Consider the following 23,870-nt stretch of genomic DNA (forward strand, 5'->3'; position numbering starts at 1 on the left):
AGTACCTTTAGTACAAGGAGTGTTTTAAAAGGCATTAGCAAACTCTTTTCTTCAGTGCTTTATGGTATTATATTACTGCTACTCTGTCACCCTATAATTAACATCTTGTCAGACTTTCTATTCTAAACCAAGATAAGCATCACTGAATATCTTGACTTTCAAAATTTCATGGGACTGAAATTTTCTGTTCAAGGTGTCAGACATAGTTAAGTCATGGTTAAGTGTAGGAGTTATGATGGCAGGTCAGGGGAGGACACAGGACTTTTATTTAAAATAGTGTTGCTTTATTTTAGTATTATTTTATTAAGTTCCTTTTTTATTACCAGGTAACGGTATATTAAAAAGCTGAAGATTAGGTTGTGTTTGTTATGTTTCTATCAACTATGTTCATGTAAACTAAGGTTATATTTCTTAATTGCCCTGTATTTAATTGTAAAAATTATGTAGCAATCAAGTTGTAGATTATTACTATATGTATATGTACATATCTATATTTACAGGTGTTATTTGGTCTTACCTGACCAAATGTGGTCAGATGTTTGCCTGGCAGAGTACATATCATAGGAATATGAAAACAAACAAGCAGACAGATAAAATGGTTTTCCAGATCCAGGGCAAGGAGCAGGAGCCCCAACTTTCTGGTCCATTCTTTCCTCTTTGCCATTAGAACTCACTGAGAAATTTAAGTGATCCTTTTCAAAAGCTGTTGAGTCATAAAGGACCTCTCAAACCTCTCCTGACAACATCCTCAGTAATGAAGTCTATTTAGTGCCTATGATGTTCCAGGCACATTATCAATATCCCTTATGTAATATCCCAGATAGATATTAATTCTACCTAGAGATGAAGAAATTGATACTCAGAGAGGTAAGTGACTTGGTCAGGGGAATATATATAGTAAGTGGTCAGCTAAGCTTTAAACCTTTATTGGATTTTTTTAAATTGTGGAAAGAACACTTGACATTAGGTTTACCCTCTTCATAAATTTTTAAGTGCACACTACAGTACTGTTAACTCTAGGCACATTGTCACACAACAGATCTCTAGGTTTATTCATCTTTATAACTGGAACTTATACCTGTTAAACAACAACTCCTGATTTCCCCCTTTCCTACCCTCTGGCAACCATGATTCTGTTCTGTTTCTATGAGTTTGACTGTTTTAAATACTTAATATATGTGAAATCATGCATCATTTGTCCCGTGCCTGGCTTATTTCACATAGCACAGTGTCCTCCAGGTTTATTCATGTTGTTGCATATATTAAGTTTTCCTTCTTTTTTAAGGCTGAATAATATTCTATTGTGTGTTTGTATGATGTTTTCTTTATTCATTAATTTTTCGATGGACACCAGAGTTATTTTCATATCTTGGCTATAATACTGCAGTGAACATGGGAGTGCAGATATCTTCTCTAGGTCCTAGTTTCAGTTCTTTTAGATATATACCCAGAAGTGGGGTTGCTGGATCATATGGTAGTTCTATTTTTAATTTTATGAGGGAACCTCCATATTGTTTTCCGTAGTGGCTGCACCATTTTATAGTCCCACCGACAGTGTGCAAACGTCCCCCGTCCCCAAATCTCCACATCGTTGCCAACACGTGTTATGTTTGTTTTGTTTTGTTTTGTTTGATAATAGCGGTCCTAACAGATGTAGAGTAGTATCTTGTGATTTGATTTACTTTTCCCGATGATTGTATCTGATTCTAAAATCATGTTTTATTCATGCTTTCTTACTTCCCTTAAGCCTACTTGCACGTTTTCACATTTCCTCAAAATAGACACCACCAAGCATCTTCTTCTGTCTTTGTCATGTTAACAGGATCATAGGAAGCATCAAGACCTGGGAGCAGGTCCTGACATCCACCCCCAAAAGGACAAATCGCTCCCTTCTCTCATTATCTTATGTTGGTGGTAATTATTATTTTCTTGGAATCAGCCCTTGATGTGTATATATAACAAGAGACATAAAATGAAAGAAAGCCACAATTCAAGTGGCGGTTTCTATTATCAGGCTGTGAGGACGGAATGAAGAAACACTCGTTCTGGACACTCTCCCTCCCTCTAGTGGTTAACTAACGTCAAAGAAATTTGTGATAGTATTCACTTCCTTATTTTAGGCTAAAAAATATGTTGTCAAAAGTTGTTTATTTTTGATGTTACATATCAAGTTGCAGTTTGAACAACTTACAGAAAATGAGTTTAATAATTCTGAAATTAAAAAGAGGACTCAGTCTGATGGCTTGGGATTCTAGACATGGTGCTTGGATAGATTTGTGCTTTTTTTTGACCATGTGGGAGGTGGGAAAAATGATGTGGTATAAACTGACTCTAATACTTTTAGTATGAGATTTCAATGCAGGACACGTTGTGTCATTCTTGAAACACAGTGAATTATGAAATTTTAATCAAAATTTCCTTCAAGGGCTGTGTTAATTCTTGTTCCTACAAATTAGTGGTATTACTAAGAAGAGGTATAATCTTCTTTTTCTTTTGGTCTTTTAATATGAATGTTTTACTTGCTTTCCTTCTACTTCATATAAACATCCTGATTATCAGCAAGATGATGCATGTGAGAATAGAAGAATTATAGTATTTATTAGACCCGTAATACTATCGTCACCATTAATAAACTAGTTTCATAGGAAAGTTCCTTTTATTTTTTTGTTTTTTATTTGCCAGGTTTTTTTTTATTCAAGTACAATTAACATACAGTGTAATGTTAGTGTCAAGTATACAATATAATGGTTCATCAGTTCTATACACTACTCAGGGCTTTTCTTGATAAGTGTGCTCTTAATGCCCTTCACTGGAGAGTTGCTTTTAATATGAAATAAACCTTTCTTTTTTAGCTATGTTATAGTTAATGGGCACAGGACCTAGAATCACAAAAACCTGAACTCAGTTCCCCAAAGTACCTCTTGTTAGCTGTATGACCTCGAGCAAATTACTTAAGTTAAACATCAGTGTCCTCTCAGTTGTGGAGATAATTACCATTCCAGTAGATTGCAGTGAGGACCAGACTTAATGGGCGTGAACCCACCTTTGCCCACTTTAAAGTGCTGTATTACTATGTGGTACTATTACTTACTATTTATTCCTACTTTGGAGATTTGAAAAACATATACATTGTGTTTTGCTTCATTTGAATATATCTGTTTTTGAAAACAAATCATGCTATAAACACTGCCAATTAAACTGGTATTGTTATTTCTTAAACAGCTGATTTCCAGATATATTTTCGAAAGCCTTTAAATTACTTTCAACATTTCCAAAGCAGATTTAATTAAAGACAGTTTATTTAGAGGCTACTAAGTGGGAAAGGGACACTTATGACAGATAAAAGCACAAAACATTTTAAAAATAGGTTGCTGTGAACTTTCAGGTTGGCAGACTTTTGAGAAATTATTCTTGGTGTCCGACTCGTATCACAAAGTCATCTATAATGGATGCTGAGACCTTTAAAAGGTAGTGGGTATAAAACTGAAGAGACTAATATTAGAAAATTTAATTGTAATAGAGAATATAATACATATTCAGTAAATAAAAACTATGTCACATCATCGTGACTGTGTTTCAAGACACTGCAAAAAAAAATCCACTCCCTCAAATTTCCAGTGAACATGACGCACCCACTGACTGTAGTGGGAGTTATGAAGTTGTGTGAGTTATGGATCTTGTTCATTTTGGTGATTCGAAGGCAGTGAGATTCAGGAGAAAGATCAACATTCTTGAGAAATCAGAATATTCAGATTTGATTTCAGCTCAGCCACTTCCAAGCTGTGAGCTTGGTTAAAACTCCCTCAGGTATTCCTCATAAGATTATCCCGAGTGCCGTGAAATCCTGTGTAACTCTCTTTGCAACCAAGCCCCACAAGTAGTTGAAAAGTATAAAATGTGGTCTATTATTATTACGGTATCCTGCCAGAGACTTCTAAAACCAAAGAAGAAAACACAAATCTCTATTAGCACAAACATCCTAAAAATTTGAGTTGGAGCCACACAAATTCTTCCTTACCTGATCACCACCCCCACTGTGTCCATTTCTTCTTCTCCTCCCTGCCTTGCTGCTTCCCACACGATTAGCCAGAGGGGCTAAGCACCCTCTTAAATATGGAGTCTCATGCTTTCTTTTTCTTCTTTGGTTTCTCAAGCCAAGAAATTTGCAAGGCCACCGAAGTCTTCATGTGCCCTCTCTGTGATAAGAACTGCTCGCTGCAGAGACTCAACGAAAGCTGTATTTACGCCAAGGTAAGTGTGGGCCCCCACATTCTCCTTCCTGAACTCTGCTTTTTCTCGGAAGCAGGTAGTAAAGAGTCCTCCAAACAAAGTTAAATATTCCCAAGAGTTTCAACAATCAATATCATTGACACCTCCCCAATTCCACTCTAGTGCCCAGCCAACCACTACTTTCTTTCTTTATTAGATATGTTTGTATTTTCTAGACTCTTATATAAATGGAATCATACAGTGTGTGTGATTTTTTCCTGGCTTCTTTCACACAGCATAATTATTTTGAGATTCATCCATGTCCTAACACTTATCAGTAGATCATTTCTCTTTATTGCTGAATAGTATTGCATTACACGGTTATACCAGAATTTGTCTGTGCATTCCTCTATTAATGGACCCGTGGGTTGTTTTGAGTTACCATCTTACATAAAGCTGTTCTAAACATTCACCTATAAATCTGCATATAGACAGGCACTATTATCTCTCTTGGGTAAACACCTAAGTGTTAAATGACTAGATTATATGATAGGTGGCTGTTTAATCTTCTAAGAAACTGCCAAAATGTTTTCCAAAGCATTTATACTATTTGACATTCCCATCTGCAGTATATGAGGGTCCCAGTTTTCCATATAGTCACTAATCCTCAGGATGGACAGTCCTTCAATTCTAACTATTCTAATGGATGTGTGGAGATATTGTGATTTAGGTACTTGGAAATCATATGGTCCTTTGGGGTCTTGCTTTTAAGGTTTGTGAGCTGGGTTCATAGCAGTACTGTAACCAGCACAAAATTTTCCCCACATTGAAAGCAAGATCTGTCTGTGTACTATACCCAATGCCCTGCAAATGAAGGATTTCCAGTCTGTTGGTGGGAATGGGTGTGCCAGTACTCATTTAAGGTGGTTCTTTCCTTGTAGGTCTCCTCACAGACATGCTCACTGGGCCCTGTTTGGGGTGCCCCTATCTGCATCCTGTGAACTCTTTCATTGTGATAACCTGAGGCTATCCTAATGCTCACCTTATTTGTTTCCCACCTGTCAGGGATCATGGCCCTTCTTGCCCAGTGTCCACTGTCTAGAAATCTGTTGCTTATGTATTTTGTTCGTTCTTTGGTTGTTTCCAGAATGGGGTAAAATCGATCTCTGTTACCCCATCTTGTTCAGAAGTAGAGATCTCTATGCAATTAATTTTGACAAGGCAAGGTATAAAATCAGAAATCATTCAATATCCTACCATGAAACCAAAACGTAGTGAAATTAGCTTCTGAATTATTTATTGTGAATGTAAGCCATGAGGAAAATCTGTTTTATTTACAGTTTAATTTCTAAATGTATGCTTAATTTTGAATTATCTTGAATGTTTCCATAAAGATGTCTTGTTTTGGGAAGCATTTGTCAATACTTTTTGCAAAAGCTAAGCATATTAAAGTCATTAGGTATGTGTATATATACTTGTCCTTCTCCTAACCCATGCATTTCAAGGACATATGACAGCCTTAGGGATACCAGCAAATCTAATCTATCTATCTATCTGTCTATCTATGTATATTATTTCTACTTTTACTTGGACAGATTTAATAAAACACACTAGCATTATCCGAATACTAAAAATAAGAAATATCCCCAGTGGCAGAGTGATAAAGAAATTGTCCAAGGAAACACTATATATAGAGGGCTTTTGTCATTATGTAGTATCTACATCCCTCCTTTTCTTGGTAAAAAAGAGTATGGATAGAGACACTAAGAAAGAATTCACTTAATAACTATTATAAGGAAGGCGGAAAGTTTCCTTGCAGAGGAGATTATTACCTTCTGGCACAATGCAAGAAATAAATCCTACCAGGATGAAATATTTAATATCTATTGCATTTTTTCTTCTGGCCAAGGTAAAATGTAGCTACTTGTTTTATACCTTAAAAATCAGAATTGCTCTTCCTTTATTGATAGAAATAACATTATTTTTTAACATCAGTTTGTATACTTAAACATCGAGAAGTTACTTGATGGACAGTGTCAGAAATAAAGGAACAGATTATTACCAAAGAAACAGGCCAACCAATCTAGGATCATCTAGTCACATTATCCAGAAACTTGTTAATTCCTTATGGAATCCATCACCACTTGTGACAAGAAACAGAAAATTAAATGTCATGTTACTGAAAAATATGTGCGTATACACATAATTATTTTCTTAATAATTTAAAGGCTGTGTTCCGTGGAACAAAATTGGTCCCATCATGTGATAAAAGTTATATTTAAGTACATTAACATATTTTTAACATTAGTTAGTTTAACATTTAAGTAAATTAATGTCATCTTTAATATTTACAAGTATGGGAATTAAAAAATTTTTGCAACTAAGTAATTCAGTGATATTTGCACATTCATTTAAAAGCACCTGACACCATAATGTCATTTTGCATTATGCTAAGCTTTCTTATTTTAGGCGAAATCATTGATGGGTTTTGCATTGTTTTTTCATATCATTTTAAGAGTGACTCTGCCCTTGAGATTAGCCTTATTTATAATAGTCATTAGTTTCTGGTTTGTTTGTTTTTTTAACTTGTTCAGTAAACATTTACTCAATACCAAATATGAGCCTCAGACTACATACCAATATTGCGGCTACAACAGAAATGAGACAGAGGCTATTTTTTCTTTAACAAACTTCATGGAAAAGTCAGTTTAAGAATCACAAAGGACATTTGTTATAAAGTCGATTCCTGGGCCCCACGTCCTACAATTCAGAATCGATTGGTCTACGGTAAGGCTTAGAATTCTACATGTTAACAAGCCCCTTAGGTGATTCCTCAAACCACATTTTAAAAAGATATTGCTCTAAATAATAATTGGTCAGGAACGGGGAGGAGGCTGGGTGTGGACTACTGATGTCGCCATGTTTGATGCAGCTTGTGAGCAGGTCTAGTGGACATGGGTGGTTACACAGATTTTGCCCTGTCCAAGAATTAAGGACTGAGGATGTGAGAGAGGCCTGACCTCCAGCCTAAATTCCAGCTCCTTGCTCCCCTTCCCACGTCATAGCCTGGGCTTCAGGGTTGAATCTGCCCAAGAAGAGCCTTGTTCTCTTTGGCTCAGACCAGCTTTACTAGAATGTAAGTGGCAGTTTCCAGGGGCTAATGTGATCCTGAACCCATCGCACAATTTTAGAGACAGATCTAGCAACTACATAGAAGAGACCAAGACTATAAGCTTCCAACCTAATAAGAACTTTACCTCTTCAAACAAAACCCACATTTATTGATTTCTAGCCACACTCAGTTCTCCAGGAGAAATCAGATGTCAAACATAATGGAGAATTTGTGCTTAAACATAGTTTTGTTTGAGGCTTAGTTTGCTTCTGTCTTCATATATTATTCCTACTCACATCAACGTTGTTGAATTAAATGCTTGTGCATAGGTCCCCCTATGCATATAGGCAAGCTATTTTTCTAATAAAATAATTCATTGCAAATATACACTTGTGGATAGGGCACGCTTCCCTTTGCTTTTAGAAAAGCCTGTTATGTTGCTTGGGAATTTTCTTGAGATTTCATCTGGAGCTTTCTTGTATAGGCAAGGGTCCCTTTCCTAATAGGCAGAAGGCCTTTTCCCCCTTTATTCTCCTGCCAATTACCCACAGTCGAAGCTCGAGCCATCCATGCTATGCTTAACTCTTCCTTCTCCCTGTCCCCCATTTTCATTCAACAGCTCATATATCAGCACCCTAAATGCAACCCTTAGCATCTCCAGCTATAACTGCAGGCTTCAAATTATTCTTCTTAGGTCCGTGGCCTCCCACATATCATAGTACATCCCACCTGTCATATCTTAGTGGCACTAACACAACGATTTTATACTCCTCCTTAGGGCAACTTCTGAAGTTTTCTGTAACTCCTATTTTAGCTTTATCTTGCATTACATATATGTAATCTCACATTACATGAGTATTACATGTATACCTCACTGTGTCTCATGGATGTGTTTCTAAAAAAATTAATGTTTAATGTATTGAGTAAAAAAAAAAATGCCTGAAAGATTTGTGAACAAACTTAGAAGAAAAAAAATGAAAAGCTTTTATTTTTAAGGAAAATATGGCTTACACTATGACAAATCATTGTCATGCAACACAATCATTGGTAAGCATGGCTTTGTAGTTGCCCGTTTTCTAAAAGCACTGCTGTTTCTGAAGCAGGGGGAGAGCCATTTTTTTCTTGGTGACCTTTAAGTCCCCATGGGTAAAGTCTCTGTAGGGTGTAAAGACACCCTAAGAGGCTGTTTCCTGCACTGGCTCTGTTCTGAAGGAAAGCAGACAGCTGTTCAGTTGCTTGGCAGTAGCAGGTGTCTCTGTGGGATGCCTTTGGAAACAAAAACGCTGGATTCCCCCACAGGGTGTAATTTTATGAGCTCTGTAGAGAATTTCTTTATGGCCATTTTCTTGCCTGTACGTAATATATAGTGATGATTGTGGTGAAAACCAATTCTTATAACATTTTTAGAAATTCCAAACCTTAACAACCATAGAAGTTTAGAGCCAGCTAGGACATCTTGCACCTATCCACAAACCTTCAAAAGGAGCACATTTTATATAATATTTTTGGTGATGTTTTATTTTACAGGAAAACACACCCTACCTTCATCTGTTTTACCTATTGTTTTGCAGTGTGTCCAGATGTTACAATTAAAATACACATTGGTATTGTTTTAATGCCCTCATCGCCCAGCCTCTGGACTGTAGACTGTGCAAAGAGGACACCATTGTATTCCCACTTCCCTCAAAATAATGTTCTTTAGCCCATAATTGGCCTTTCTCTCCTGTGAGGATACTGTTCCCGTTTTCCCTATAGTTTCTATGGTACATATGTATATGACCGCGAAACATCTATTAGCTTGGCTGTATTGGTTTACTATCCCTCAATATAAATTATAAATATAGTGAGGGCATTATGCAAATGAAAAGAAGCAAAGGTAAGTTGAATTTATAATTTATTAAAATCAAACAATCCTTGCAACCCTGAATATTGTATTCAGTAACACGTAACTGTACACTGTTCTTTATAAAAATTCAGATAAAGTCTGATTCAAAAAAACGCTTGGACTATATCCTAAATGTTTAATGATATTTGAAACTTCTTTAAAAAAAATTGTAGCCACTATTGAACCCATGGCACATTCTGAAAGATGTCAGAAAGTCGGGCTAGCACTGGGATACCTTTCCATTGAAAGCACTGGCTCGCTGGTGGAATTCTGCATTTTGTAACTTCCCCAGTCCTGGATGTTTTGATGACAGGAAGTGCAACTAGGTATGCCTCAACTGAAAAGCTAACCTTAGCTTGACAATCGGTGGCCCACAGATACTTTCTCAGGGTGCTAGAACCCCTTCTTGGCAGAAATGAAGGTGAAGTCCAAAGGGAATAAGACGGAAGAAAGAAGTAAAGGGGGAAAATGTTGATTCCTCACCTCTCCCCATGAGAGAATCCTATGAAATAGTTGCAGGACCTATGAAAGGATCTCAAATCTTCTATTTACAAACCATAAAATAATGTGATTCCTTTTTGGAAAAAAAATCATAAAACTTAAATGTAGACTGTAATCACTAGATTGTTAAAATCAATACGTGACTAGTATTTTTGCTTCATTTTCCATTAAGGTGACATATTTGTTTGATAATGGAGGGACAGTCTTCTTTGCTATTTTTATGGCAATCTGGGGTAAGTATGTTCTTCTGTTACTTAATTGCTAGTCCTCATTTTCTGAGACTGTTGCTGTGTTTCTTCACGCACACACACACACACACACACACACACGCACACCGTGTTATCAATTCAACAATGAAATCTCTTGCTTGGTTTGCCCTCTTCACACATTAACTGCTTCTTTGGGAATTTAACCCTTGCTCTAATCCCGTGGTCCCTAAAGCCTTGACCTTCCCATACTAAGGAGTATATTTTTCCTGCCGAAAGCAGATGGTGATGAAAAACAAACTGAAACATACTAGAATCCAAATTATGCTGCATGTACTTCTGCGTGTAAAAGTAATGCTCAGAAAATGTTTCGTTTGCATAATATTTCTATTTGTCTATTTTTTAACGTTACACTTTATACACTTAGAGATACAGAATCTATTCCATATATGATTAAACAATATCTAATACATAATAAATCTTGTTCTTATTCAACATCTTAAAACTGTAAAAATTATGTACAGGTATGTGCTTTGGCTGACTTTTTTCACCATGTTTCTCATTGACTCTTTAAAACACCCAATTAATTGAGTCCTCAAAGAAATCAGACAATTTAGAATTCCCCACACTTTGAAGAGAACTGATGCCTTTCCTGGTTAGAGTCAGCTTTCCTACCATGGTCCTGTTGAATGCAAAGTCAGTCATTGTCAGCGTGGCAATTCGAGGGGCTGACCATGTACGTGTTGAGACAGGAAAGTAAAATGTACTAGAATACTCTCACTCCCATTACCTTAATTTCCCAGGAACAGAAACTCTATATACTCTCTCTTTCTCATTTTAAGTCAGAATTTTTTTTTTAATTACTGTTCCAATTTTCCTTCAAGGGAATGCCAATCTTGATGCATGCAATTAGGGCAGTAGGGTTAATTAAATTATCAGGCAGGGCAAGCATCGTGAAACCTTTTAGTTTTACCTGATTCTCACAAACACTTCCCACTAAGAATAAAATAGACCACAATACAAATTAAGGTGACTCGATAGATGATTCAGCAAGGCCAAAAATGGTAAGAAAGGAAACCTTTTAGATGATTTATCCTCTGTGTTTCTGCTACTAGTCTCATACTTTTATAGTTCTCCTTGGCACAGCCACATGACAGTGATCTTGCTCCAGCTGTTGAAGATGGGTTTGTGAAAAGGCTAGGATGTAGCGATCATTTGCCGTCAGAAGCATGTTCCCCTTAGTTTTATACTGAGGTACGAAGTTGAGGTATGTCATCCATAGGAATGCCATCCTGTGCATTCTCTTGGCCTGCTGGCATAGATGAATCATTCACAGTTGAGTTGTAATAACTAGAGTTCCCAAAACTCGCATCATAAGGTTCTGGTGCATTGTCTAATCGCAGAACTAAAAGAGTAACAAAAAGAAAATTATTTTATGGTGACAGTCTGGAAGATGCATGCTTAGGCACCCGCCAGACTATAGGAATTGTTCTGGATGAGTAAGTAGGGACATCTTTCTTATGGGCTTTGCAGGTATTGGTTTTGAAATTTTAAATAAGTATATATTTTTCAAGACACATCTCCTTCTGAGACTAAGAGAACAGTTTAACTTCTAAAATAATTTTACTACTGGTGAACCAAAAATAAAGGAACTAAGGGAGAAATCACAATGAAAGTAGAGCAGTACTTTGTATAAGGACAGACATATGTCTCATTGACTTTTGAATCTTGTGAATTCAGAGCCTTGTCAACCATGTCCTAAATTTTTACTTCTGGTGAAAAAAAATAATTTTTTAAAAACTGAAGAGCATTAATTTTAAATCAGTGTCATTATTTTTCTAAGTGTCTCAATATATGTATGGTTGAGCCAGGGAAGACAGAGATGGAAGAAAGCTACTTGTAAAACCTTATGTTTCTTGGTGATAGATCCTAGTTATCATGCACTTGACATTCTCTAATTAATGATATGAGATTATTTTTTACTTTTACAAGGAACAGCCAATTCTTACTTCCTTAATGATCTTGAATTTATTTTCAAAGAAAACTTGGCATGTGCTATGTATCTTTAAGTACTAAAGCAGTGACTAATTACTAATTAGATTAGTGATTTAATTATTCGGTTAGGTAATCTCATATCCTACCTATTCTTTAAGGCTTCTGTTTACAGATTGGGTGCCCAACAACCTTAGGGACTTGGGGGAGGTTTCTCAAAGCTGTCTTGAAGGAGGAAAGGAGGTGTTGTGATTAAGTTATTCCATTATGCCTCAATCACATCTTAAACTGTATCAGTTTGATAGACTGAGCTTTTGCATGTGATTACAGGTAAAGAAAAGATTCTGAGGTTAAAAAAAAGTTTGGAAACCCCTGTTGTTGAAATCCTCTCCTATAATTTTGAAAGGTGCCACTTTTTATTTTATATGGCTTGCTAGAAACCCCCAAAATAGGACTCAGTTGAATTTACAATTAATGGGTTTGGTTCTGAAGATGAACAATTTGTCAGTCATGATCTGAACTTGGTAGAATCAACAAGACTTTACCGACAGGAGGTACCAAGGGCATTTAACTATTTTTTATGGTGGCAAGAGTCCTTTGTAGAACAGAAAACATTTTTTTTTTCCTGAAGTGTAAAAAAAAAAAAGATGAGTCAATTATTTGAAATTATTTCATTTCTGTTCTAATTAGTATTATATTAAGAATTAATTCAGTTCTTTATTCTTAGCAGCTACATTTCTCATTCATAGATATTATGGTTGGTCTTTTGCATCACATGAGTGAAAAATTCCTCTGTGATTTTATGTACCCAAATATACAACTCTTTATAGATTCTGTTTTAGAGACTCATGAAGTTAATCGATTGAGGGCTATTGCATTTGTGTAAACTTTAGAAGAACTCCAAATTGGAAAAAGTGACTGTTCAAATTACTGCTGCTAAGAGATACAACAGTGGCAGAGAATATGGGTGTGCAGTTACTTGCTAACAAAACTGGCCCTTTTTTCCTCAAGGGGATACCATTCTCTTCCAAGTCTATAGACATGTTTTAGGTTCTGGGATTTGGTTTACTTAGAACTAACTGTGACCACAGATCCATAATTATTTTGGTTATGTTCTTTGAGAAACAGAGAGTAGATCAGAATAAATCTTTCGTCTGTTTCTGTCATATGAACCTCCAGATCCCTTCTAGATAAGGTACTGAACAGTAGCATCCTCATTTAATTAAAACCACCCTGTGCAGGTGAGCTTCTAAAAGTTATTTTTACCTGGTTCGTTTCTGTCATCGTAAAGTCGCCGATGGGAAAATGAATCCGTTTTCCTTTTCCCACACAGCAAGTAGCCAACGAGGCTAAGCAACGAAGCACCCAGAATAGCACCTAAAATGGCCCCAAATACTACTCCTGTATTTTTATTCTCTAGGGAACAAAGAAAAAATAATTAACAGGTAAAGAAATAGAAAATAACTTTTCAAAGAAGAGAAATATATACATTGGACTTTCTTTATAACAAAGAATGTTTAAACAATATTGGTTTTTTTAAATGAGATAACAGTGATGTGTGTGTATTTTCTGAAGTACTGAGTATTTGCTATATATTGGCAAATATACCTCCTGATAAAACCATACTTCAAATTTTTAATTATGTTGAAATACTTCTTAGTTTCATAACTGTCTCTCATTCCTTTTTAAACAACAATAGTACTGAAGCGCCATGTGTATGCTCCATTAAGATCTAATTTCTATGTTGAGCGCTGTATTAAGTTTTTAATCAACTCTGAATCTCTAATGAATGTTAATGATGAAATGAACTTTGAGCTTGTTTCTATAATAATTGAAAAGTAAAAAGCTAATGGGAGTAAGTGGGTAACAGAAAATGAATCCACCACAGCCCAACTGAAAAGGCACTATAAGGGAAAAGCAGTATATCCTGATACAGGAGATTTCCAGATGCAATAAATAGACCAAAGCAAGATGTTTGCAATGTCTTGCACATTGAGAACAGATGTGCAGATCTGAGTTTAAGGGAGCCCAAAATTTTACTCTACCATCCCTTTTTACCAAGTACCTTATTTGAAGACTGTTAGTTATTAACAAACTATGTAATGCTCCCTGAATTCATATTTAGTGTTTGTATTTTCAAAGTTTTTTAAAAATTTTGTGAGAATATTACTAAGTAAGTGGGTGAGGGGTCTTATAAAGCCTGTAATTCTATATTAAAACCCATTTATAAAAAGAATTAACCTACACACTGGAAGCTCAACAACAAAACTACTACTAAAATAAAAGCAAAGCAAAGTTAACTGATTTTCTTTTGATTAAAGAGCAATGGTGGGCATAAGTACTCAGTATTCTTAGTATGTATATTAAGTTGATAGAGACAGAAGAGAGAGAATATTTATTAAAAATCTTTCTGATGTAGGGGCACCTGGGTGGTTCAGTCAGTTAAGCATCTGACTCTTGATATCAGCTCAGGTCATCACTGTTGTGAGTTCGAGCCCCACGTGGGGCTCTACGCTGGGTGTGGAGCTGATTAAGAGTCTCTTTCCTTCTTCCCCACCCCCTACTCTGCTTGCGCTCTCTCTAAAAAAAAAAAAAAAAAAAAAAACCTTTCTGATGTAGTATCAGAGTATGTATGAATGAAAGGATGCATTAAAATTATAGCTAAAATGAAAATATATGTACATACAATCTGTTAGCTGCAGTGCTATTGTAAAGCCTAGATTCCAGAATTTAATAAAACTTTTCCTGTACACTAACAACTATCAAGTAGGAATGTGTATGTATGATTTAGTGTTTATATCACTAATATAATCTAGAAGTAAGTTGTATTGGAAATCATTGAATTCATGGGGGAAAAAGTATTTTTTAAAAATTTCAGGGAAAGACAAATACCATATGATTTCACTCATATGTGGAATTTAAGAAACAGAACAGAGGAACATATGGAAAGGGAGGTAAAAAAAGAGAGGGAGTCAAACCATAAGAGACTCTTAAGGATAAAGAACAAACAAGTTTGATGGAGGGAGGTGGGATAGGCTAGATGGGTGATGGGCATTAAGAAGGGCACTTGTGATAAGCACTGGGTGTTATCTGTAAGTGATGAATCACTCAATTCTCCTGAAACCAGTGCTACACTATATGTTAACTCACTAGAATTTAAACAAAAACTTGAAAACAAAATTTTCAAGGAAACAAAAACTCGGGTAGACCTGAAAAAATAAAACATGATGAATTTTCATTAAATATTAGAGATCTTTTCTGCTTTATGTTTTAAAGCTTGACATAATCCCTAAGTGAAAAATAAAAATGTTCCTATAATACACTTTTCTTATGATACTCACAGCTATATTCCATTTTTATGGTGTTCATTAGGTACTAAACTAAAAATTCAGGAGGATTTCCTTTTGTTGAGTTTATTCATATTTTTAAAAACCAATCAGTGTTCTGTTTTGCTGTGATTGCTGTGTGGTATCAGATAATTTATAAATTCATTTATTTCATTCGGTTTTCGCATACATATATTTTTAAAGTTCAGTTGCATACTGTTCCTAAAAGCATGGGACAGTTCAGGCAGTTTTCTCAGATTCAGTGAAAATCGTTGCCCAGTGTCTCAAAACTGTACTACTGCCTCAGCCTAACCTACCTTTAATTTTGTCACGCTGTCTCATCACATTCCCATACAGTACTGACTACTGTATGCTGACTGAAGCCCAAAAATCCCTTCTCTATTTCCACTGAATATCATGGTTGCCCCCCAAAAGTGAGAACCACCTGTTCTGCTATAGTCTCTCTTTTTTTTTTTCCCAATATGGTATATTCTTTAGATGTAATCTATATGACTTAGTTTGAGATTCAGTTTCACACAAAAGGAAAGTTAAATCCATTTATATTTACCTTCTTGGGGATCTGATGTATTTGAGAAGATTTTTGAATTATTGGTAAACTTTAAGGTGGGCTGTAGAGTTGTTTCTCGGTAGGGGGTAAACCCTATGAAGCTCTCATTGGATGTGGTGAGCCATTCATCTGGTTCTGTTATCATGGGGGTCACGGACGTGGTGTTTGGTGCCGTAGAGAGGATGCTAACTGAAATGGAACTGTTGTCAGGAGTTTTCATGGTATCATTGGCTGAAGACCAAGGGAACTTTTCTGAAGATATAGCAGATGTAGTTTTGGGAGCTGCTGAGACTGGAAGAGGATTTTCATCTGCTATGGATGAGTTCCAAGACAATTTAGAAACAAAGCTGTGAATCAGAGGAGGGCTTGTGGGAGATGTAGGCATGGGTGTTGGATTCCTAGAAAAGTTGTTCGTTGATGAATTCCTGAAGACTTCTTTTGTTCTGTGGTGTTTATTTGATGGGTCCCAGAACGAGGAATTACTTGCCTCGGGATTGGAGGTTTCTCTATTTTCTTTATCTGAGCTTAAATTTGTGCCACCTTCCAAAAGAACGGATTCGTTTTCCATTGTTTTTAAGCCTGCTGCAATGCTTTGTGTTGTGTTTTTTTCTAGACTTTCTTCCCCATGGCTTCCAATTAATAGTAAACTAAACAGATTTGAAATCAAAAGAATTTTGGCCGAGGTCAACATTATAGCTTTTTTTGGTACTGGTGTTATTAAGGGGAATCTGAAAAAAAGAAAATAACAAGCATCTGAATTATTAAATGAAGTAGTGATTTTTTAAAAATGGATCTACATCTTTAAAGTAATAAAAATCTAGAGATATAATACTGAATTGATAATACCATACTCTATTCCAAAAGTTAGTTTTCTTTGGATTATATACTAAACCTAAGGTAAGTTCTATTTTCTATATATTTATTTCTTCTTTCTTTTAAGGAAATGCCATGCATAAACTTTGTCAAGCCACATACCACTATTCCACTATTTCAAAGATCATTTAGCTTGGGACAAGTTGAAATATTTATATATATTTGAAATATTATATATGGATTGCTAAGTAAAATATTGTAAATATAGGGCGTGTAGAGCTGGCTGATTTCTTTAACCTATTTAAGAAAATGTGTTTTTTATAAAGATATAATTTGGAATGTTTATTATGAAAATGGTATTACTGATTATACTCTAAACATACCACTTTAAAGTGAATCAGTTGGGACCTCCAATTGAAAGCATTTTATTAGTACCTAATTTGAGTTATTTGAATTTTACATTAACATCCCTTTCTTCACAATACTTTTCATGATGCCCTTCTTCCTATTAATCCCAAATTAGGGAAAATCAGGAAGACTTTCAGATTTCGGGATATTCTTTCCTTGTATTCCCTTATTATATAAATGAAACATCTGGCTGGAAGCATGCATAGAAAAAAGACATATTTAGACAGTAGAAGAGTTGGGTTTGAAACCCTGGTCCAGACCTTCAATCTGGGCATTGTCATTTTACCTCTGAAATGTGGAAGTGCTATAATTCATAGATAGGAGAATATGGGGAAAATATTTTTAAATTAGATTTATATTAAAATTCTGACTTATGAATAATCTGTGAAAAATAATCATCATAATAAGCAGTTACTTTATCATCATCATCATAATTGTACTGACATTGCAGTGTTCTGAAGACTCAATGAAATGATGTATGTAGAAGTTCTCTAATCAATACCTGGCCTAGAGTAAGCAACTAATAGACATTAACTTCCATTTTTTAATATGAAAATATAATAATATTTCTGCAAGTGCCTTACAGCTCAGAAAGTTTGCAATATCACCTCACCTGATCCTCACAATGATCCCTTGTGACAAGAAAAATAGCTTGTATCCTTATTTTGCAAAGGAAGAAACTGAGGTTCAGAGTGGCTAGTAGTGACAGCTAGTGAATGGAAGAGAAGCACAGAATCCAACTCCACTGACTTTCAACCTAGTTAGATGCTCAAATTTGAAATGTCTAAACTAATGATGTACTATATGTTGGCTAAATGAATTTAAATAAAAAATAAAATAAAATTTGAAATATCTTTAATATAAAAAATATTATTTTAAAAATGTTAGACTATTCCTCCTCAAACAATAAAGTCTAAAAACTGATTTCCTATCCTTTGAATTGGATCTTAGAGCTTATTTTTCACTAAAAGCCTCCAGGATGACTAAGATAAGGAAAGGGAAGGCGTGCACCTGTTATGTTAAGGTCCAGTATTATGTGGCATTTCTTAAAAGCTCTCCCAGAAATGTTTACAATTATATTCAACCTTGATTTTTCATTAGGGTCTGAGGAGCCTCTAAATACTAGCTCTGATTTTCTTTTGGATTTAATTGCCCCCTCCCTGCTTAATGATATCTTCCATAATGGCACAACTTAAATATGTTTATAATACATCCTGATACGTATTTTTCTTCAAAAGCTATTAGTAGTTAGTCCATACCTGTGGAATCCTAAGGCTTTTGAAATGTAATATCTTCCATGCCCTATGCTTATCACTTAAATAAATTCTACTTAAAAGGCAAGGCAGGGGTGCCTTGGTGGTTCAACGGGTTGGGTGTCTGACTCTTGGTTTTGCTCAGGTCATGGTCGCGAGATAGAGCCCTGACCCCAGCTCCGCCCTCAGTGGGGAGTCTGCTTGAAGATTCTCTCCCTCTACCCCTACCCCCTCTAAAATAAACAAATCTACTGGAAGGGGACTCTATATACTCCTGATACTCTGTTTCTTGATCTGGCAGGAATTACATAGGTGTTTGTATTTGTGATAGTCTCTGTTTATATTTCATTCACTTTTCTCTGATAGCCAAGAAAATGGATTTAGATCCTAAAAATTGTTAACATCATCGGAAAACATATTACTACTCTGCTTTTATTAAATCAGATGCTTCACAAGTTTTCTCTCTCATTCTTACCAAAAACAAACAAACAATGAGGAAGGGATTATCAGTCCTTTTTTACACATTATTAAATGGAGTGTTTGAGTGACCCAGTCGATTAAGCATTGACTCTTGGTTTCAGCTCAGGTAGTGATATCAGGGTCATGAGATGGAGCTCCATGTGGGGCTCGTCACTCAGTGCAGAGTCTGCTTAGGACTCTCTCTCCCTCTGCCCCTCCCCCACCTCTTTCCAAAATAAATAAATAAATTGAAAAGAGTCAAGGACACAGAGTAGTGACTGAGGGATCGGGTTACGATTCAAACCTCAGCATTAAAGCTAGTCACCACTCATCTGTGTAACGGAAGTTACAAAGGAATATAGAAATTGGTTACAAAGGAATATAGAATTCAGCTGCTTTTTAGAACTTCTTGCCACCAACCTTTTTTTAGCACAGCTTCTCTAAATTTTATTATTTTACCCAAAGCAGTTTATAATACCATTATTTTAAACATGGGAAAAATACGGCCTTCTACCTTAAGTACCCCTCAAACACACTAAATACACTTTTTTCCTAACTAAAGAAAATCCCAACAATTGTCTCTATGATTCTAGGTGGACACCTTTAGCAGGTAGTTTACAAATTAACAAAATTTATCATCCCGAGGGCCTATAGTTCACCAGCACATTATTAAACTGATGCCTCACTCAGCACATTTAAAATATAATTCAGTTTAGTTTAAAAATACTTATATGTATATTTTCAGAAAAATCCCTGTCCTGTGAACTCTGCCAGTTCATAGCAAACATTATAGCCTTTTCATTATCTAATTGCAGTGGTCTGATTAAATTTATGAATTGTACTTAGCCACTCATTGTGTCATCATTATACATTTTTATTTGCTTTCCCTTTGTGGTTAGTTTCTCTTCCTAATGAAGTGGTCACCAGAAGGGAAAAAAACAGCCTTTAGCCGTTCTAATTTTCTCATGTTACATGAGGAACGTGGTATTGAGCTTTCACCCCCTTCCCGTAATGAGAATCCACATATCAGGAGTCAGCAAAGTGAGTTTTGTTGTTCCTGATTCACTTTGTAACATTGAACCACCAATGGGATCTCTCTACCCTTCACCCAGCTTTTGATTGTAACTTGAAAACCTAAGGTATTAATACCCCAAATGAGCCAAGCGTTCTGTTGCTGCCTATAATTCATCTCCAGGGAAAAGAGAGAAATGGAAGAGAGGGACAATGTGTGTTGTGAATACCATCTGCAGTGTATTCCAAAAATAATACGGTGATGGGTAAGGCTTTTGTGGGGATTGGTTTTTTCCTGCTTTCCTGGCCTGACGGTGGAGGATAACTTTGCTTCTGCTCCTTAGCGTCCTTGCTCGGGTCCCTTCACCTTAAAGGGATAGAAGCAACCGGGAATTGAAATCGTCAGCTATTCAGAACCCCAGCCCTGGGCTTTTGTTGATGGAGGACCAGGACATTCTGGTTAAGTTCAACCCCATTCTGAATTGAACAAAACATGTTGTAAGCCCCAAAGGCTAAGGGAGGTAGTACAGAAGCTCTGAAAGGGACAATAAACAAGAAATCTGTGGCCCTTTTCTTGCACTTTCTTCTCGGCCTCTCTCCATCCCTAGAGTTTAAATATTTAAAGTATGCTGTATGCTCATCGTATAAAGTTATGCTGGATGGTGGTTGGCATTCTTGTGTGTGCCCAGGTTCATCAGCCAGGTGCACCGTGAAGGCAGACAGAAGTGGGACCCAAGAAAAGGGCAATTGCAGGAGGAGAGTAAATCGGGAGAACCCAGGAGCGTCATTTCCCCTCCTGTTCTTTTTGCCCCTTCTGGCCCCTGGGTGGAAACTCGAGAGAGGAAGTTGGAGGGTGTAGAGCATAGGAACAGAGCTAAGATCATTACAAACTTGAAAAACTTCTATGATTAGAATTATTATAAAGGGGACAGAAAAAGAAAAGGAGTATTTCCTTTCCAGAAAAAAGAAAAGGAGCATTTTGTGATACTTTGAAACACAGATTCTAAACCTTTCTACATATATGGAACTATTTTTATTGTTTCTGGTATTTAACAAATTTTAAAATATACCTTCAGAAGGTGTGAGTTGCACTGTTTGTTTTTTTAATAATTACTCTATGCAGAGCAAATGAACAGTTTTCTCCCCTGTTTCTGATGTTGGCACTAAAAAGCGGTTTCACGGTACGACTTTTGTATGGAGGGCTGCAGAAGGTGGTTAAGAGAAACACAACAACCATGGCCATTAAGGGAAGCAAGTCCAGACTCTGCATAATTTTGGTTCCCCTTAAATGCAAAGAGTCATTATTCTGCCAGCCTTCTTGTTATAACTGAGTCATACCCATTTTATATCAAGCTTTAAAAATAAGGAGGTACCCTGGTTTGTATCAGGCAATCAACCTATGCAAGGGAAGAGAAATGCTACGTATTGGCAAGTCAATCAAAATCCGAACTTTTAAATTACAACATTGGTTCAGGTGCACTGGGGGTACTATAGAAACACGTTTCTGCAGCGAAATAACTAAACAATACATAGACTGTGCTACTTCTCTTTGTTGCTTTTGCTTGTTTTTTATTATAGATCTCAGGCTACAGGTTAAGACAGATGGGTTTTGTTTTTCTTTGTCATAGGAAATTCAGTCTGACATTAGCCAATATCCCAGGCAGACCCTGCGTGTTACTCTTCGGCGGCCTTTACACTCTTGAACAGTATTTTGCTTTTCCTAAATGAAAAAGCTGCAATAAATGACATAACGAACTATGCTTCTAGAAATGCCTCTTTTAATAAGAGCATTTTGAAAGGATGAGAACACTTAGTAGTCAGAAAGGAGGATTGTACCTGAGGATGGTAGGCATAGCATTTCACTTTTATTTGACTTGAAAAGAAAGACAAGGCTTTCCTTCAGGAAAAAAAAAAATCAAGTTGGTGAACATAATTCTAATTAAAAGACTGGGGTATGCAGACATCCAAGAAAAATATATAGAATGTCATACTCCCTGCTAATTTGAGCAATGTTAGTCATAATCTTCAGTGCTGAAAGAATTAGGTGGGAGAGTATCAAGCTTAGAAAGAAAAACTGTCTCCAGAATATTCTGGACCCAAATTCCCAAGCATGGAGTTTTCAGCCTTTTATTATATTTCACTGTCGGTAGAAAATGCCTCAATGGATCAAATAGAAAGTGCTAAACAGTCAATCGACATCCCTTTAATTAAAGGAGCCTTACATTGCCACAAACTGAAAATAATTTTAAGAAACTTCATCCACACCTTCATTCCATAAGATGTGTTCCGTAGCAACTGACTTAGCCATTCAGATTTCCAGTGAGCACCAATGTACACACATGCCATGCTAAGTGAAATAGTTACATAAACAACATTTGGCCAATTTTTTGATTAATAAAATCTTTGGGAAAAGATGTATAGAAGCTTGTAATTCATTGTATTCAAAGATTTTTTTTCAAAAACTGTCATATTCTAATACTTTGGCAAGATCCTTAAAACCCAAATGCATAGTTTAAATCTAAATAATCAATTCATATTTATGCCATTTCCACTTTAAACACCGTGGAACTTTTACTAAGATCTGACTTATGGCAACTCTCTTGTAGTCATGTACAATTTTAAGTAAGGTTTTTATTTAACTCTCCAGCTGGTTTCATCATCGAGCGAATTTGGCAGTAATTCCTAAAGCCAAGTCACTTAGTGCGAATGCTCATTTGGGAGATAATTATTTAATGAAACAACTACCTGTTTTTATAAGGGTCTCCGTAGCTACTTGCCAGACAGTCCTGTCAAAAGTTGAGCCTGCTTTGATTCTCTTTGGCAAATAAATAAAAAGAGAGCCAGAGGCAGAGAGGAAAGGAGAAAGGAAAAGAGAGGGGGGGAAAAGGGAGAGAGAATGAGGGCGGAGAGAGAGAGATGGGATCTTAGGTAACCCAGTCCACACTTACCTTCAGGTTTTGGGGGTATTTACAAACAGGAACTGAAATATCACAGACAGCTGTCCTGGCTGGAATGAGTCTGCCGAGCATTAGAGAAAGCAGATGGGTTAAGTATGACAATGTTCCACTGAGCAGGAGGGTGTCAGAGAAACAAAATTACGTGGAGCTGGCCAGATCTTGCTTGTGTAATAGAGTACCCAAGAACCTGACTGACCTGCTTCTCAGCTGTCAGCACGAAGATATCACCTCATTCAGACCTTTAAAAAAAATAAAAGCCCAACCCTCCAGGTTTCATAGGTTGATCGTTTTGACTTTGGGGCAGGCTGGTTCTCTTGAGCAGTGGCAAAACAAGGGGCATCCATTTCCTGCCCTAAATGAAAAAAAAAAAAAAAAAAAAGGACAAAGACTCTGGTAATATCCCCTGGTGTATCAGGAGTTTCTGGCACATGCTGGATTCGCCCTTTTCAGATGAGGAAACCAAAATGACTCATGCCCTGCACCTGTTACTCTGTGTGAGCCCCATATTGTTCTCCTATATCATAAACAAACCTGTCTTTCCCATAGTAGGATGCCCTCTTTGTGTACCAAAAACCTGAATGGAGAAAATACAGCGTCATCAGTAGTGAGGGGCCTTGTCTGCAGTACACTGAAATCAATTTCATAGAAAGTCACACTTAACACAAAGTGAATTAATGTGTATTGGGATCCTTGAGAAAGCTGCCAAGCGTTCAGTTAGAAATAATCACCAGGATTGAGATGCGCTTTCTTGCTGACTTTCAGGAGTTTGGGGAGTCACTGGGGCCTGTGTGAGAATGTCCACATGATCCTGAGTAATCCTGAGAGCCTTCTCAATTAAGTAGTTTCCATCCTGTGTTCTCTTTGCTTTTACTCTCAATTTAGAAGCTGGAGAGTTTCAGAAGTGCCCAGGTAATGCCTGACTAAATACTGGAGTTGAATAACAACCTGGCATGCTTCCTTCACTTCCTTCCACAGCTTATGAAAGGGAGCGGAGTGAAACTGCACTTTCTGGGATATTCTGCACACCAGTATTTGGGGCCTGGCGCCAAGGCCCGTTCAGCTCAGTACATCTGAGATTCACGCTTAGTTTCTGTTGTGCAAGGAGGTAGGTTTCCTACTGCTGGGAGAGAAAATGAAACTTTAGCTAAAGTACAGGAGCTTCAAATTGAA

At 36.5% G+C, this 23,870-nt stretch overlaps 2 protein-coding genes across 4 annotated transcripts in view; one reads left to right on the forward strand and one right to left on the reverse strand.

The window, feature by feature from the left end:
• ANO3 (anoctamin 3) overlaps positions 1–23,870 on the forward strand; it is a 396,077-nt gene that overhangs the window by 307,742 nt on the left and 64,465 nt on the right. For both annotated transcript variants that reach the window (XM_045808600.2, XM_087855357.1), the window contains 2 exons: positions 4,155–4,251; positions 9,880–9,940. In XM_045808600.2, the coding sequence (XP_045664556.1) occupies positions 4,155–4,251; positions 9,880–9,940 (158 nt within the window). The remainder of the gene's footprint in view (positions 1–4,154; positions 4,252–9,879; positions 9,941–23,870) is intronic.
• On the reverse strand, positions 10,282–23,013 carry MUC15 (mucin 15, cell surface associated). 2 transcript variants are annotated; one of them, XM_045808603.2, is made up of 4 exons: positions 22,692–23,013; positions 15,800–16,527; positions 13,172–13,321; positions 10,282–11,318 (listed from the first exon to the last, which is right to left on the reverse strand). In XM_045808603.2, exons 2-4 carry the CDS (start codon positions 16,488–16,490, stop codon positions 11,158–11,160), a joined length of 1,002 nt encoding a protein of 333 aa, XP_045664559.2. In that variant the 5' UTR covers positions 16,491–16,527; positions 22,692–23,013; the 3' UTR covers positions 10,282–11,157. The 2 variants fall into 2 exon arrangements, with proteins under 2 accessions (XP_045664559.2, XP_045664560.2); XM_045808604.2 differs by lacking the exon at positions 22,692–23,013 and adding an exon at positions 22,489–22,579.

Source organism: Ursus americanus, chromosome 24 (assembly GCF_024610735.1).
Source record: "Ursus americanus isolate L20-20 chromosome 24, mUrsAme1.1.p, whole genome shotgun sequence".
NCBI classification, from domain to species: domain Eukaryota; kingdom Metazoa; phylum Chordata; class Mammalia; order Carnivora; family Ursidae; genus Ursus; species Ursus americanus.

Coding starts and splice junctions, on each gene's coding strand:
- MUC15 (XM_045808603.2), bottom strand. CDS start 16,490: ATGTTGACCTCGGCCAAAATTCTTTTGATTTCAAATCTGTTTAGTTTA. Junction 13,322..15,799: donor TACATCAGATCCCCAAGAAG/GTAAATATAAAT, acceptor TTTGTTCCCTAG/AGAATAAAAATACAGGAGTA. Junction 11,319..13,171: donor CGATGACAGAAACGAACCAG/GTAAAAATAACT, acceptor TTACTCTTTTAG/TTCTGCGATTAGACAATGCA.